Source organism: Eptesicus fuscus, chromosome 15 (assembly GCF_027574615.1).
Source record: "Eptesicus fuscus isolate TK198812 chromosome 15, DD_ASM_mEF_20220401, whole genome shotgun sequence".
NCBI classification, from domain to species: Eukaryota; Metazoa; Chordata; class Mammalia; order Chiroptera; family Vespertilionidae; genus Eptesicus; species Eptesicus fuscus.
The window spans coordinates 65,604,970-65,617,566 of record NC_072487.1 but is presented as its reverse complement, the minus strand read 5'-3'; the positions used below and the strand labels follow the sequence as shown (position 1 = coordinate 65,617,566).

At 46.6% G+C, this 12,597-nt stretch overlaps 1 protein-coding gene across 1 annotated transcript in view; it reads right to left on the bottom strand.

The window, feature by feature from the left end:
• BRINP1 (BMP/retinoic acid inducible neural specific 1) overlaps positions 1-11,931 on the bottom strand; it is a 108,545-nt gene extending 96,614 nt beyond the window's left edge. The window contains exon 1 of the mRNA XM_054727246.1: positions 11,714-11,931. Within this exon, the coding sequence (XP_054583221.1) occupies positions 11,714-11,931 (218 nt within the window). The remainder of the gene's footprint in view (positions 1-11,713) is intronic.
• Positions 11,932-12,597: the final 666 nt, after the last annotated feature.

The window sequence follows — 12,597 nt, the reverse complement described above, 5'->3', positions numbered from 1 at the left end:
CTGGTTGACCAAGTTAAAAAACGTCCCCCTCTTCTTGCTATGTAACCTAGATGCAACGATTTGTCACTTAAGGTGCAATCTTGGCAAGTCCCTCACTTTCTGAATCTTCCACCTTCATGCTCAAATACTGAGTCTTCCTTCTCCTTAAAGTATCTCCAGCTATAATTTCTTTTATGTAACAATTTTGAAATAATGGCATCATAGATATGGGGACAAATTAGTGGCTGTCAGGGTTGGGGATGGTAGAGGAGAATGGAGAAGTGTGACCATAGAGAGACAGCAGAAAGGAGATCTCTGTGGTGATGAACTGTCTGTATCTTCACTGGGGTGGTGATTACATGAATCTACGTGTGATAAATGCCATAGAACCATGCACACACATTGTACCAATGTCAATCTTCTGGTTTTGACACTGTGCTACAGTTATGTGACATGTAATCCTTGGGGTAAACTGGGTGAAGGGTAAATAGGACCTCTCTGTACTATGTTTGTAACCTCTTGCCAATCTACAACTATTTCAAAATAAAACATTTAAAAATATTTTTAATTTATTTTTAGAGAGAGAGAGAGAGAAACATCAACGTGAGAGTGAAACATCTATCAGCTGCCTCCTACACGCCCCCTACTGGGGATAAGAGTCCACAACCCAGGCATGTGCCCAGACCTGGAATCAAATGGGCATCCCTTCAGTGCATGGGACAATGCACAACCAATTGAGCCACACTGGCCAGGGTCAAAATAAAAATTAAAAAATATATATATCAAATCCCCATTGATGCTGCTTTAGTCTAAGACACTCCGCCCACCGCCTCGCCTGGGTCACTGCCATAGCCTTCTATTTTCCTGCCACACACTTTGCACGCTAGCCCAAGTTTCCCCCATGAGTCCATTTCTCTCCTGTGTGGCAGGAGTGATCTTTCTAAGAGGACAACCTGAATATGCTCGTCTCTGGGCAAACGCCTCCAGCGAGCTCCCTATTGTCCTTGGCCCCTGGTTCCCACATTGTGTGCTGACGCCATAGCCCAGGACAGGGCACAGCGGACCATTGTAATGCTCAAGGGAAATGAGGGATACTTGACATTTATTGGGCATCCCAAAACCTACTCACTTGAGGTCTTTCACAGTTTCAATATTAAAACTCACTGGAATCTTTCCATGATGGCGTATTTTTCTGAAGCTGGGTTTTAGGTAGTTGGAACCATTACCAAGTCCCTCAGAAAAATTAATGAGGGACAGGAAATGAGGGTGGCAGTATCCAACTGCAAGATTTGAGAAGTAGTAACTGTGGTTATTTGTGGATAAAATAAAAACACTGTTTTTCTCTAGATTTGCATGTATTACTTGTCAAATAGCCACTACACTTACTGGGACATAAACACTTCATTAAGTCGTTTGGACCTAACTACTTAATAAGCAGAATTATTAGTATTTCCCTGGCCTAGGGGACCCATAACAAAATCACTGAGACATTAAGAGGGCATCCTGAAATGAGCAAGTGTGGGAGCCACCACCTGAGGATAAAGCTCAGTCTTTTATACAACAGACATCGGGCTCCATCCCGGCCTAACTCCCCAACTTCTCTGGCCAGCAGCAAACATTTTCTCTGCCTATCACTCATGTCTGTCCCTTTCTGAAACACGACCTGAGAACACACACATGCACACACACACACACACACACACACACACACACCCTGATACCTTCCTTCCCTAACTCCTACTATTCAGATCTCAACTTTAAAACAAATCAAACAGCCCTAGCCAGTTTGGCTCAATGGATAGAACATCAGCCTGAGGACTGGGGTTTGTTTCCGGTGAAAGGTACATGCCCGGGTTGGGGGCTCGATCCCCAGTAGAGGGCATGCAGGAGTGAGCCAATCAATGATTCTCTGTCATCACTGATGTTTCTATCTCTCTCTCTTTCTTCCTCTCCCTTCCTCTCTGAAATCAATAAAAATATATTTTAAAAAACAACAACAAATCCTCTTCTTCTTGAAGGCCTTCCTTAATCTTGCAGGGCCCACTCCAGTGCCCTTCTCTGTGCCATGACCAGCACTCCTCATGCCGGGCAGCAACCCCCTGCTCATGGCCTCCCCTCCCTGGCTCCTTATGGTCCGCCTCAAGGGCACACACAGCTCAGTAATGCCTTCGAGTCATCAGAGGCTAATGTAGTCCCTGCACATGGTAGGGACTCAACACATACTTGCCGAATTCATGCACAGACAATCCCCACCCGTTTAGCAGTGCCCAGACACCCCTATCCTTTGCATCCACCCCCTTCCTTCTCACACAAACCACACTCCCCCATCAATGCCATATACCCCGGGTGTCATGCCACAGTCACAGAGAGGCTGCCGCAGGTGCTCAGGATGAAGGCTGCACCTTGCTGCCTGCTCTGAACAACACGCCTGTGATTTGAGCAGAAGCAGCGTTACCCCCACCGCCCACACACCCCATCCTGCAATGCGGTTGATTGCTGTGAAGGTGCCTGGTGAAGAGCCTTCCCTGAGGGACAGTGTCTCCTGAGCGTTAGACATCAAAGACACCCTGGCGGGCTCCAGGCAGCGGGAACTGGAGATGAGATGTCGCAGACTGCTCCCCTCACCTGGGCTGATTAATAAATTAGACGCTTGCAAGTCATGGACGTGTGCTGTTTACATGAGTCAACCCAAGCTGCCAGCTTAAGGACACCTTGCCAGGGTGGAGGCCTCTGGATTCCTGCTCCACGTGCCCCAGGGCATCAGAAACCTTCCTTTCTCCGCTCCCCTTTCCCCATCTTCCTCCCAACAATAGTCTAAGAATGGAGCAAGGCTGGCTCCCCAGGGCACCTCAGCTACAGAGCACACAAGCTGCCGCCTGCTGGAGTCTCCTAAGCATTTGCAGTCTTGTCGCTGCATGTCCAGGGGTTGGTGCTGCAGACAGCGGCCCTCCAGCCCTTTCTCCGTGCTGAACGCCTTCACAGGCTGTCTGCTTAGATCTTCACAGCAATCTTGGAATGTCTCCCCATTTTGCACATGAAGAAACTGAGGCTCAAAAAGTTTAGGCAGCATGCCTAGGATCGCGTAAGTCAGTGGTCGGCAAAACTGCGGCTCGCGAGCCACATGCGGCTCTTTGGCCCCTTGAGGGTGGCTCTTCCACAAAATACCACGGCCTGGGTGAGTCTATTTTGAAGAAGTGGCGTTAGAAGAAGTTTAAGTTTAAAAAATGTGGCTCTCAAAAGAAATTTCAATTGTTGTACAGTTGATATTTGGCTCTGTTGACTAATGAGTTTGCCGACCACTGGCATTTAAGTAGGAAGTGGCAGAGCCAGGACTCAAACCAAGGTCGGCCTGAGCCTAAAGAACTGACTGCTCTTCATTACTAAGCTACAGCGATTGTTTCAGGGTTCACACAAGCGTAGCTGCTAACTTGCGGCTGTAGCTTTCCATCAAGGTTTGCAGGGACAAGTCAGGGGTAGGTAAAGAGTGGGATACAAGGCCTTCCTCCAAGCCAGTCTGGGAATCCACAGCTAATGAGACCCAGTAATTCTTATGCCCAGAAAGAAGGCCTTGAGAGAGAAAGAAATTGCCTAGAGGCAGAAGCTTGGGCATTCTGGCGCCTTTCATGAGAGATACAAAAGTATCCAGCCGAGGTAGAACGCTACATAAAATAAGGCATCCAGCCACGGGGTGCCCAGGATGGAACTGGGGCAGGTAAGCCTGGATGCGGCCGAGGAAGCAAGTGAGCTGCCTGACAGGCAGACCAAGCAGCTCTGTTGGTGGCCCTGAGTGGTACCTGGGAGTTAATGAACTCCATCTTTGCTGTCGCAGCACTCCCTTCCTCTCCCTTAAATTACTGCCACGGGCTTCTAACCCCGCGCCCACCCATGCATTCCTCAGGCTGCAGCCAGAGTGGTGTCTCTAAATACGTGACAGAACATGCTGGTCTCACGTCTCAGACCCTTGGTTGATTTCCCATTGCCCATGACAGACAAGGCTCAGGTTCTAACCTGCTTAGCCTGGACCCATGGCACACTCTGCTAGCCGAGCATGGGACAGTTTTCCTCTGAGCCAAAATGTGACCACAGCCTGGCTGGCATGACTCAGTGGTTGAGTGTTGACTTATGAATCAGGAGGTCACGGTTTAATTCCTGGTCAGGGCACATGTCTGGGTTGCAGGCTAGATCTCCGATTGGGGGTGGGGGTGGGGAGTGTAGGAGGCTGCCAATCAATGATTCTCTCTCATCTTTGATGTTTCTATCTCTCCCTTCTTCTCTGAAATCAATAAAAAAAAATATTTTTTTTTTTTAAAAAGAGAAATGTGACCGCAACATAGATTCAGTGTTTTTCAAATGGTAAGGCCCACCTCATTAACGGAGGCTGAAGTCTATTTGGTTAGTACACACCTGCATTTTTTAAAATAAATGAATCAGAAAGGAATAGATTAGGTTAGAATGGAATAGAATATGAAATATCGAGATTCATCACCGGTGGTAAAGTTAAGATTTTTTTCATGAATTTTCATTTCACATATCTCTAGGTATATTGAGTGCCAATGTAAAATGCATTTTTTTGTTGTTGCATGAGTTAGGGCCAAGAAATGGAAAAGCAAAACAAACAAAAACGCTGCTCTAAATAGCTACATGGTAATACCCTGACGATGAACAGGAGTTTGGAGGTTGGTTAAAATCAATTTGCCATCCCAAATTCTCCGCCTCCTGGCCTTTGCAGGTGCTGCCCCACCTGCCAGGACGGCCTTTCTCCCTGCTGCCTTCCTAGGAAATGCAATCCTCCCTGAAGCCTGGGTTCAACCCTCTCTCCTCCAGGATGCCTTCCTAGATTTGCCTTTCCTCCCAGCCGTCCCCACCTGCAGATCCCACTGCTGGAGGAAATTCCCTTCCCCCACCCAAACACAGCATCCAGGGCACTGCCCGACCAGGCAGCTCAGCAGGACGCACTGTGCTGAGACGTCTTTCAGGCAGTTTTCCTCAAGATACCCAGAGTCCCTGGAGGGCGGGGGTCAAGGTTTTCCTCTTCCTACCTCCCTGCCCCGCCCCCCCCCCAGGAAACAGGGCAGAGTCTGGGTAGTAGGAGTCTGCAGCTCAGCAAACATTTTTCAAGTGAATGAGAGTGTAATAGGTACTCAGATCCTGGATCCAGTCCCTCTCTTTCTTCTGTAAGCAAGGTTTGCAACAGTGTCCTAAGCCCCAAAGGTTTGTCTCCATTCTCCTGCTAATTTCCCAGGTCACAATGATGGCCACAATTAGTGTCGGCAGTCAATCATGTGAGGGCGGCGTGCAAGCTGGTCTATTTTCAGACGCTGCTCCTGACTGAAGCTGGACAACCGCAGCCCAGGCATGTGCTCTGACCAGGAACCGAACCAGTGACCTCTTGGTTAGTGGGTCAACATTCAGCCACGGAGCCCCAGCGGCCTGGCCCCACCTGTTTTTTGGCATGACTCAGGCCATGCGTATCTGAGACATCCTACAAAGTCTGAACTTCTTACTTCCTATGGAATTTGCAGTCAGTGGGGAAGCCCACCAGCCCTCCCGGATATCTGGGAGGAATGGCGATCTGGGGTGGAAAACCACTTTCCCTTAAATGCTCCCTCTCTGCAGCAGGAAGCAAAACTCGACTCCCCTTCCTCAATGCCTGGGCCACCCCGACTGAGGCCATGTCTGGAAACATGGGAAACCCCTTCCCCTTCGGTCCTGCAGCCAGATGCTCTGGGAACCCGGCCATACGCTGGTGCCTATATTTCAACCATCCAACTCAAACTCATGACCGGAATCAAAGACCATTTATTCTAATATCCTTCCCACCACCGTTTTCCTCTTTGTCCCAAAACACTTGCTCTGGAGAAAGGTTTCTCAACTCTACACGACTGCCACCGCGAGCCAGAGTATTTGCTGCAGAGGGCTGGCGCGCACTGCAGGGTTTCAAGTTCAACCACAAGCAGCCTGAGGGGTGCTGGGACGAACTTCTCTCTCACCACCACCTGTCTGTTAGCCCCCTGAAGGCAGAGACCTGTCTACCTTGTGATCAGCATCTCCCCTTTGCACAGCATCTAGCCTGCGTACTTGAATGATCTCTGGGCAAGGACCACATCTCATTTATCGCCATAGAACCATCCAGGCAGTCCCAGCCCCATTCATTTAATAGCTTCACCACAAAACCTACTGAGATATTTTTTTGTGAAACACATGAAGGAACCATTGGGAGAGCAGACTAAATTGGAGACTCATGCAACTCTGAAATACGTGCAAGAAAGTGAGGCGATCAGACTTAGTTTTCCAAGAGTTAATTTATACTCAAGTTTTAGGTACTTATTTAAGGCTGAAAGAAAGGTGTACCATAGGCCACAAACCTTGCTCTGCAACCCACATGGAAAACCACTCGATACGAAACCACCTCTATGGCACAGGGGCTGCCATTATCAATCTCTCTCCTCTGACCTGGCTCTCCAGAACCAAAGCCTCCAGAGGGTACCACAATACCCCCAGTAATCCTACCTCTGAAATAATTGCTAAATTTACAGCAACTAATGATCTCAAAGTCAGGGTAAATAATCAAGCCAATAAACCAATAATCAACAAGGCAGTGGGAACACAGGAAACACCTTTGGACCAGACTGACTTTTACATTCACATGAGTAGGAAAGAAGTAACTTTGAGCAATGAATGCAATCAGTTCTCCCACACGGAGGGAAGAACTTGTATTTATGCAGCTCCTGCAAAATTCCAAGCTCACTATGCTTGGTCGCTAAGATGTTTCTCACCGCAACCACACATTTAACAGTGTCTTCATCTTACAGATGAGAAAACAGAGTCTCAGAGGAGTTGCTTATGGCATTGTTTTTGCCTCTACCCTCCACTGTGGGTTTGTGTGTGTGTGTGTGCCTGTGTGTGTGCTTTAGTGTTTTCTATTGCTCAGCTCTTTACCTTCAATCATAGCACAGCTTACGACGTATGATTTGTGTTAGGTTCTAAAGCCATGGATGTATGAAGGACTGAATGGTGAATGAATGAATGAATTTGCCCAGGTTGACAAAGCCAGAAAGCAGCTCCAAACTAAACAAAACCTAGGTCTCCAGACTCCAAGTCCAGGGTCTTCTCTGCTATCCCATGTTCTGTTTTCAAATGGCAATATTTCACAGAATCATAGAAGTTCAGACATGGACCTGGAAAACCCCTTAACTAACAATCCCATTGTACAGATGAGGAAACAGAGGCACAAAAAAGTTCCATTACTTGGCTGAAATCAGACATCAGGGAGGTGAGTGACCTGGGCCAGTGGCGGGTTCCCTGAGCCCAAGATCAGTGTTACTGTCACTGCACCCTGGCAGAAGCCAGCAGAAAACGTGCCCAGCCTCCGTGTGCCAGCTCAGGCTTGTGAGTGACAGAGCGTGTGCCTCGTGCACCCAAATCACTGCTTGTGCACACATTACTGCTCAGCTTGTGAAGCGACATGAGAGAGGGCTTCTGAAGCTGGGATTTACTCTGCCAGGTTCTCAGCATTGCCAGTGGCACTGTCTCCCCACCAGGCCTCTCTGAGCTGAAATTGGCCTCTGTGTGCATAGAGGTGAGGAGGGAGATGGCCTTAACCCACGTAAATGAGGAGAGGAGACTTCAGTGTCTTTCGGAAGCTTCTAGATGACTCAGGGCTCTAGCCTGGATTCAGGGTGGGGGAACCTGGCCAGAGCCTGAGGTCTAGAGCATCTCCATGGGGCTTGCGTGGTAGCATGTGACAGTAGGGCACATTCTGGTAGGAAAGCCTGTCTTTCCTGATGCGGATGTCAAGTTTCTATGTGCTACATGCATGTTAGCACACGGGCAGCAGAGGAAATCCCCGGGGGCCATGCTTTAGTGTTTCAACAAAGCGGCATGCAATGGGGAGGAAGTGGCGATGGACAACCACCCGACGAGCATGCGCTAGGTGGCTTTTGCGCTGGTCTGAACCCGGTCTGAAGAGGCACCTAGGTCTCTGGGTCCCTGTCTGCATGTCCATGTGCGGATCATGACAGAAGCCCCACCAAACCTCTGCACATAACAGGTTCCCGATCGATGTGGATGGTGTTACTGTTGCCCCAGTTATGCCTACCCTGCTCTTTCTTCTTTGTAGCACTGCGTGTGTGTGTGTGTGTGTGTGTGTGTGTGTGTGTGTGTGTGTGTGTTTAATTAATATAGTTTCTCCTCTGAGAGCAGGGACCATGTTTGTTTCACTCATCATTGTATCTGCCCCAAAACAGCACTGGGCCTATAGTTGGTGCTTAGTAATTATTTGAGGATTAAATAAAGGAAGGAAGAAATAACTAGATGACCAGGGGCCCGACTTCTGGGGTGAACTCCATCATTTAATTAACCATGTGTCCTTGGCGAAACCTTATACTTAATTTTAGAGCTAGAAAGGAGCTTAGAAATCGGCATGTTGGGGGATTGCACGCTTTGTTTTAGCGGCGGAATCCGAAGGAAAGCATGCGTACAGCCTGAACACAGAAGCAGAAGGAGCAAACCTCTCACAGAGGGGCTGGGGAAGGCCAGGGATCCTGCCTGAGTGCCCCCTGCCCTTTGCCTGTCTCCTCACACTACACTGGCTCCTATGACTTTTTAAAAATAGATGTTTTTATTGATTTCAGAGAGGAAGAGAGATCTAACATCAATGATGAGAGAGAATCACTGATCGGCAACCACCCACACGCCCTACACCGGACCAAGCCACAACCACAGGCATGTGCCCTGACCAGGAGTCGAACCTCCTGGTTCATAGGTTGATGCTCAACCACTGAACCACACCAGCCAGGCTCCTATGACTTCGTTACTGACCCTCAGGATTTCAAAGAGCATTGGTGGAAAACCACTGACCTACATCACATCTATCCTTTAATGGGTCAGAACAGGGGGATCTGGGAGAGGAAGGAACTTGCCTGATGTCACTAGATCAGTGTCTGCAGAGCAGAATTAGTGTCCAGAGGGCCTGACCCCCAACCTCATTAGCAGCCGTTCACTTCTCAGCATCTCTAAAACTACCGCCGAAATGTTGACAAAGTGATTGTGAGAGAAAAATGTTTGGAAGAGCCCTCTCAGAACTCTGAAACACTCCACATTTGGACACCATGCTGGAGGGGCCATGCAGTCGAGTGGGTCACAGAAGGGCTGTGTTTGGTCCCCAGTTCCACCTGTCACCAGGGAGATGGGCTACAGCCGCAGTTTTCAACGGGTGTGCCACGGCACCCTGGTGTGCCGCAAGAATTTGTAAAACATGCAATACCTGACTATTTAGTCAGAGGCACTGACCACTTTTCCCTTCGATTGTCAAATAAAAAAATGAAAGCATCCAGCACAACAGCTGTCTAATGTGAATGAGTCAAAATCATACCCTTTTTCTTGTCAGATCAGCAAAAAAATACATTTTTTTGGTGTGCCGCACAATTTTAGTAATTAGTTTACGTGTGCCATGAGATGGAAAAGGTTGAAAATCACTGGGCTAGAGAAATGCATTCTGCTTCCCCAAGTCCTGAATTTCCTATGTGTAAAATGCCAAGACACTGCTCATCTCACAGAAGATGGTGTGAGAATTGATTGACCTCCCAGTAAAAGGTTGCTACTATTGAACATTTGGTAGCTGTGGTTCTACTGAGGATACAGGTTTAAGTCTAGGTTATTTCAACAGCAATCACAAACACAGATTCATCATCTCCGAAGCCTGATAGCTCCCTTGTGAGCCTCCATAGGGACCATCACCTGTCAATCATGACCAACTTGTCCCTAGGGTCTAGAACAGGGTCAGGCACACCATAGTTGCTAAGAAACATTTGTAAACAATGAATGGATGTCTTCAGTTCTAGCATATTTATTCATATGGATGAACCTATCCTCAGATTTTGTTTCCAGTTCAGGCTCCAACTTTTCTCAGCTACATAATTTTATTCAAGTCAATCACGTCCTGATCTTTAAAATGGAAATCTGAGCCCCAGTTAAACTGCCGTCAAGAGGCTCACATGGAAGAGAAAGCCACAGATAAAACCAAGGTGTTAATATTATCTGACAAATCACAAATAACTGGGGCTTTACTACTTCTTCTCTTCCAACATTACAAGCCAACGTCTTTCCCAATACCAGGGATTTCAGATATTGAAGCGTTTGGTTGAGTAATCAATGAACACCCGTATTTAGTTTATGCACATCCACTGAAAGCAATAGTTGTATTGTGTCAGAAACTATTTTAATAATCCAAATATGAAATTAAGTAGATAACTATTGTTCTTGGGTGATTTAGAAGTAATTCTCCTAAGGAATCATTTACATTTGATAACTATATATTTTTGAATCAGTACTTATTTTTTTGAGGTTCTGATATGCTTCTCTTTTGAAAGAAGTTGCACCACGTTTTTCATTCTTGTGCTCTTTTTCTTTTCATGCACATACATTCTTCATTTTCCTTAGTGATCCTGCTTTTCATCATGCCCAGAGTACCTTCCCTCAATAACTCAGATTCTCTACAGCTCCTCAAGGCTCACGGAAAGTTCATCTGTGAACTTGTATGAATGGAACCAATGCAAGACCTCGGTCATTAATAGGCCAACTTTCAAACTAGGATTTGAATATTCAGCATAAAAGCAGAGGTATTGGAAGCTGGTAGAGATTTCATGAGTAACCCATTTTCAGCCCATAATGTCACAAAATGTGCAAAAGAGACATGCCTATTTTCATACCAAGTATATAGAAGATATAAGACCTGAAGCCATGCCTTCCCAGCTGCAGGCCAAGATTACAGCCTTCGCTATTCTTCCTGGCTATCTTATCCTAACTGGCCCAGAAATATTAGGGATTTGTTCTTCTTCCTTGAACTTTAAGACAAAAATCACACCTCTAGAGACTTTTTGCATTCTCTAATTCGTTTACATCCATAACATGTATTATGTGCATATGATACGAGGCAGAACAAAAGTGACTCTGGGCATCTAAAAATAAAATTTTACATATGTGTGTGTGTGTGTATCCTGCCCTCAAAGAGTTTCCAGGTAGGTAAGAAAGAAATACGCACTCTAATTGCAAATGGCTTAAAACTCAAGAGGTGTAAGTGTAGAAAAGTATAGAAATACCAAAGAGAGGGTGATCACGTGGAATGAGGAGACCCTGAGATGGTTTGAAGCAGAAAAGAATTTGGGGTAAGTTCTTTTTGTATGAGTAGGATTCCAAGAGGCCAAGAACCAGCTCAGATCTGCTCAAGAAAAGGTGGTTCACGGAGTGTCCTCTCTTACGTCCAAATGTGTGCATGTGTTTGGGTAGGTTATTGGATGCACTGACAGCATTTGCAAAACAACACTACCAACACCTGATGTGGTTGACTAAAAATATTTGACCATTTCCAATGTGACTTAGCACAAGTTATTTCACCTCGATGAAGCTCAGTCACCTCATCTATAAAGTGGAGAAAACAGACAGAACCTATCTCTGATGGTTTATAAGTTTTAAACAAGATAGTATGTATCATGCCCAGAGCACAGTACATATTCAATAAACGTTAGCTATTTGCTCTTCTCATTGCCATTGCTAATCTCTTGTGCAAAGTGAACAATCAATCAATCAATCAATCAATAAGTGAAAAAGTGACTGACAGCCTGCTGAAGGGTTCCTTGGCCCAGACATTCCCCCTTACAGTAAGGCCCATGCCAATGGCTGACCCCGGAAGCTTTCTATGAATGAAAGGCAAAGACCAGCTTAGCCCCAATCTTACCTGTATATTTTATATCTAGTTGTAAATCCTTGACGGTGTCTTTCCACAAAGGATAGGTAGCTCCTGGAGTGGTGGAAAGGCCCCCTGTCTGAAATGAGCCAATCAAATTCCTTGGAGACATGTTGGTCTGTCCCAGCTGGTTCCTGGTGGGAGGGCTGCACTGAGATACGGCCCCATATAAACAGGAAGTAGAGGAGCTCAACAAACCTCCAGTTCATGCTTTTCTGCCGGCCTTTTTCCTCTCATTCTTGCTCCATTCTGTGGAGTCCTGTGGAGAAAGGAGGAGAGAGGGAGGGAGGGAAGGTGGGAGAGAGAGACAGAGACAGAGAAGAAAGACAAAGGAGAAAATGTTGTTAACACATTTTCTTAATACTATCTTATATCAGTACAGTGCTTTAAGGTTTACAAAATTCAGTACAGTATCTGGTTAAGAGCACAGCATCACGTTCCTGCTTTGCTGTTCACATGCTGTATCAACCTGTAAATTGCTTAACTTCTTAGGAATGCAGTTTCATTATCTGCAGAACATAGGATAAGCTTAAGTGCCTGTATCTTGGCACTTGGCACATGGAAAGTCTTCAAGGCTTATGTGTTGAAAGAAATGAGCGAATGCAGAGACCAAGTCTCAGGGATATGGAGACAGAACTCAAGTGTCTGGCCCACCTACTATCTTCACAAACAACCTGCCTCTCAGGACAGGGACTCAGTAAACGAGAATTCCTTCCTCTCCTCCTCTCACACAGACATGTAGCTACTGAATGCGCACTTTGCATGATTACATGAATGCACACCATCTCGGGACGGATTATGAGCATGACCTTCTGGGTGGGATACCTACAGGGGAAGAGTCTGTGGAGCTCGTTAGAGTCACTTCTACAGTGCTC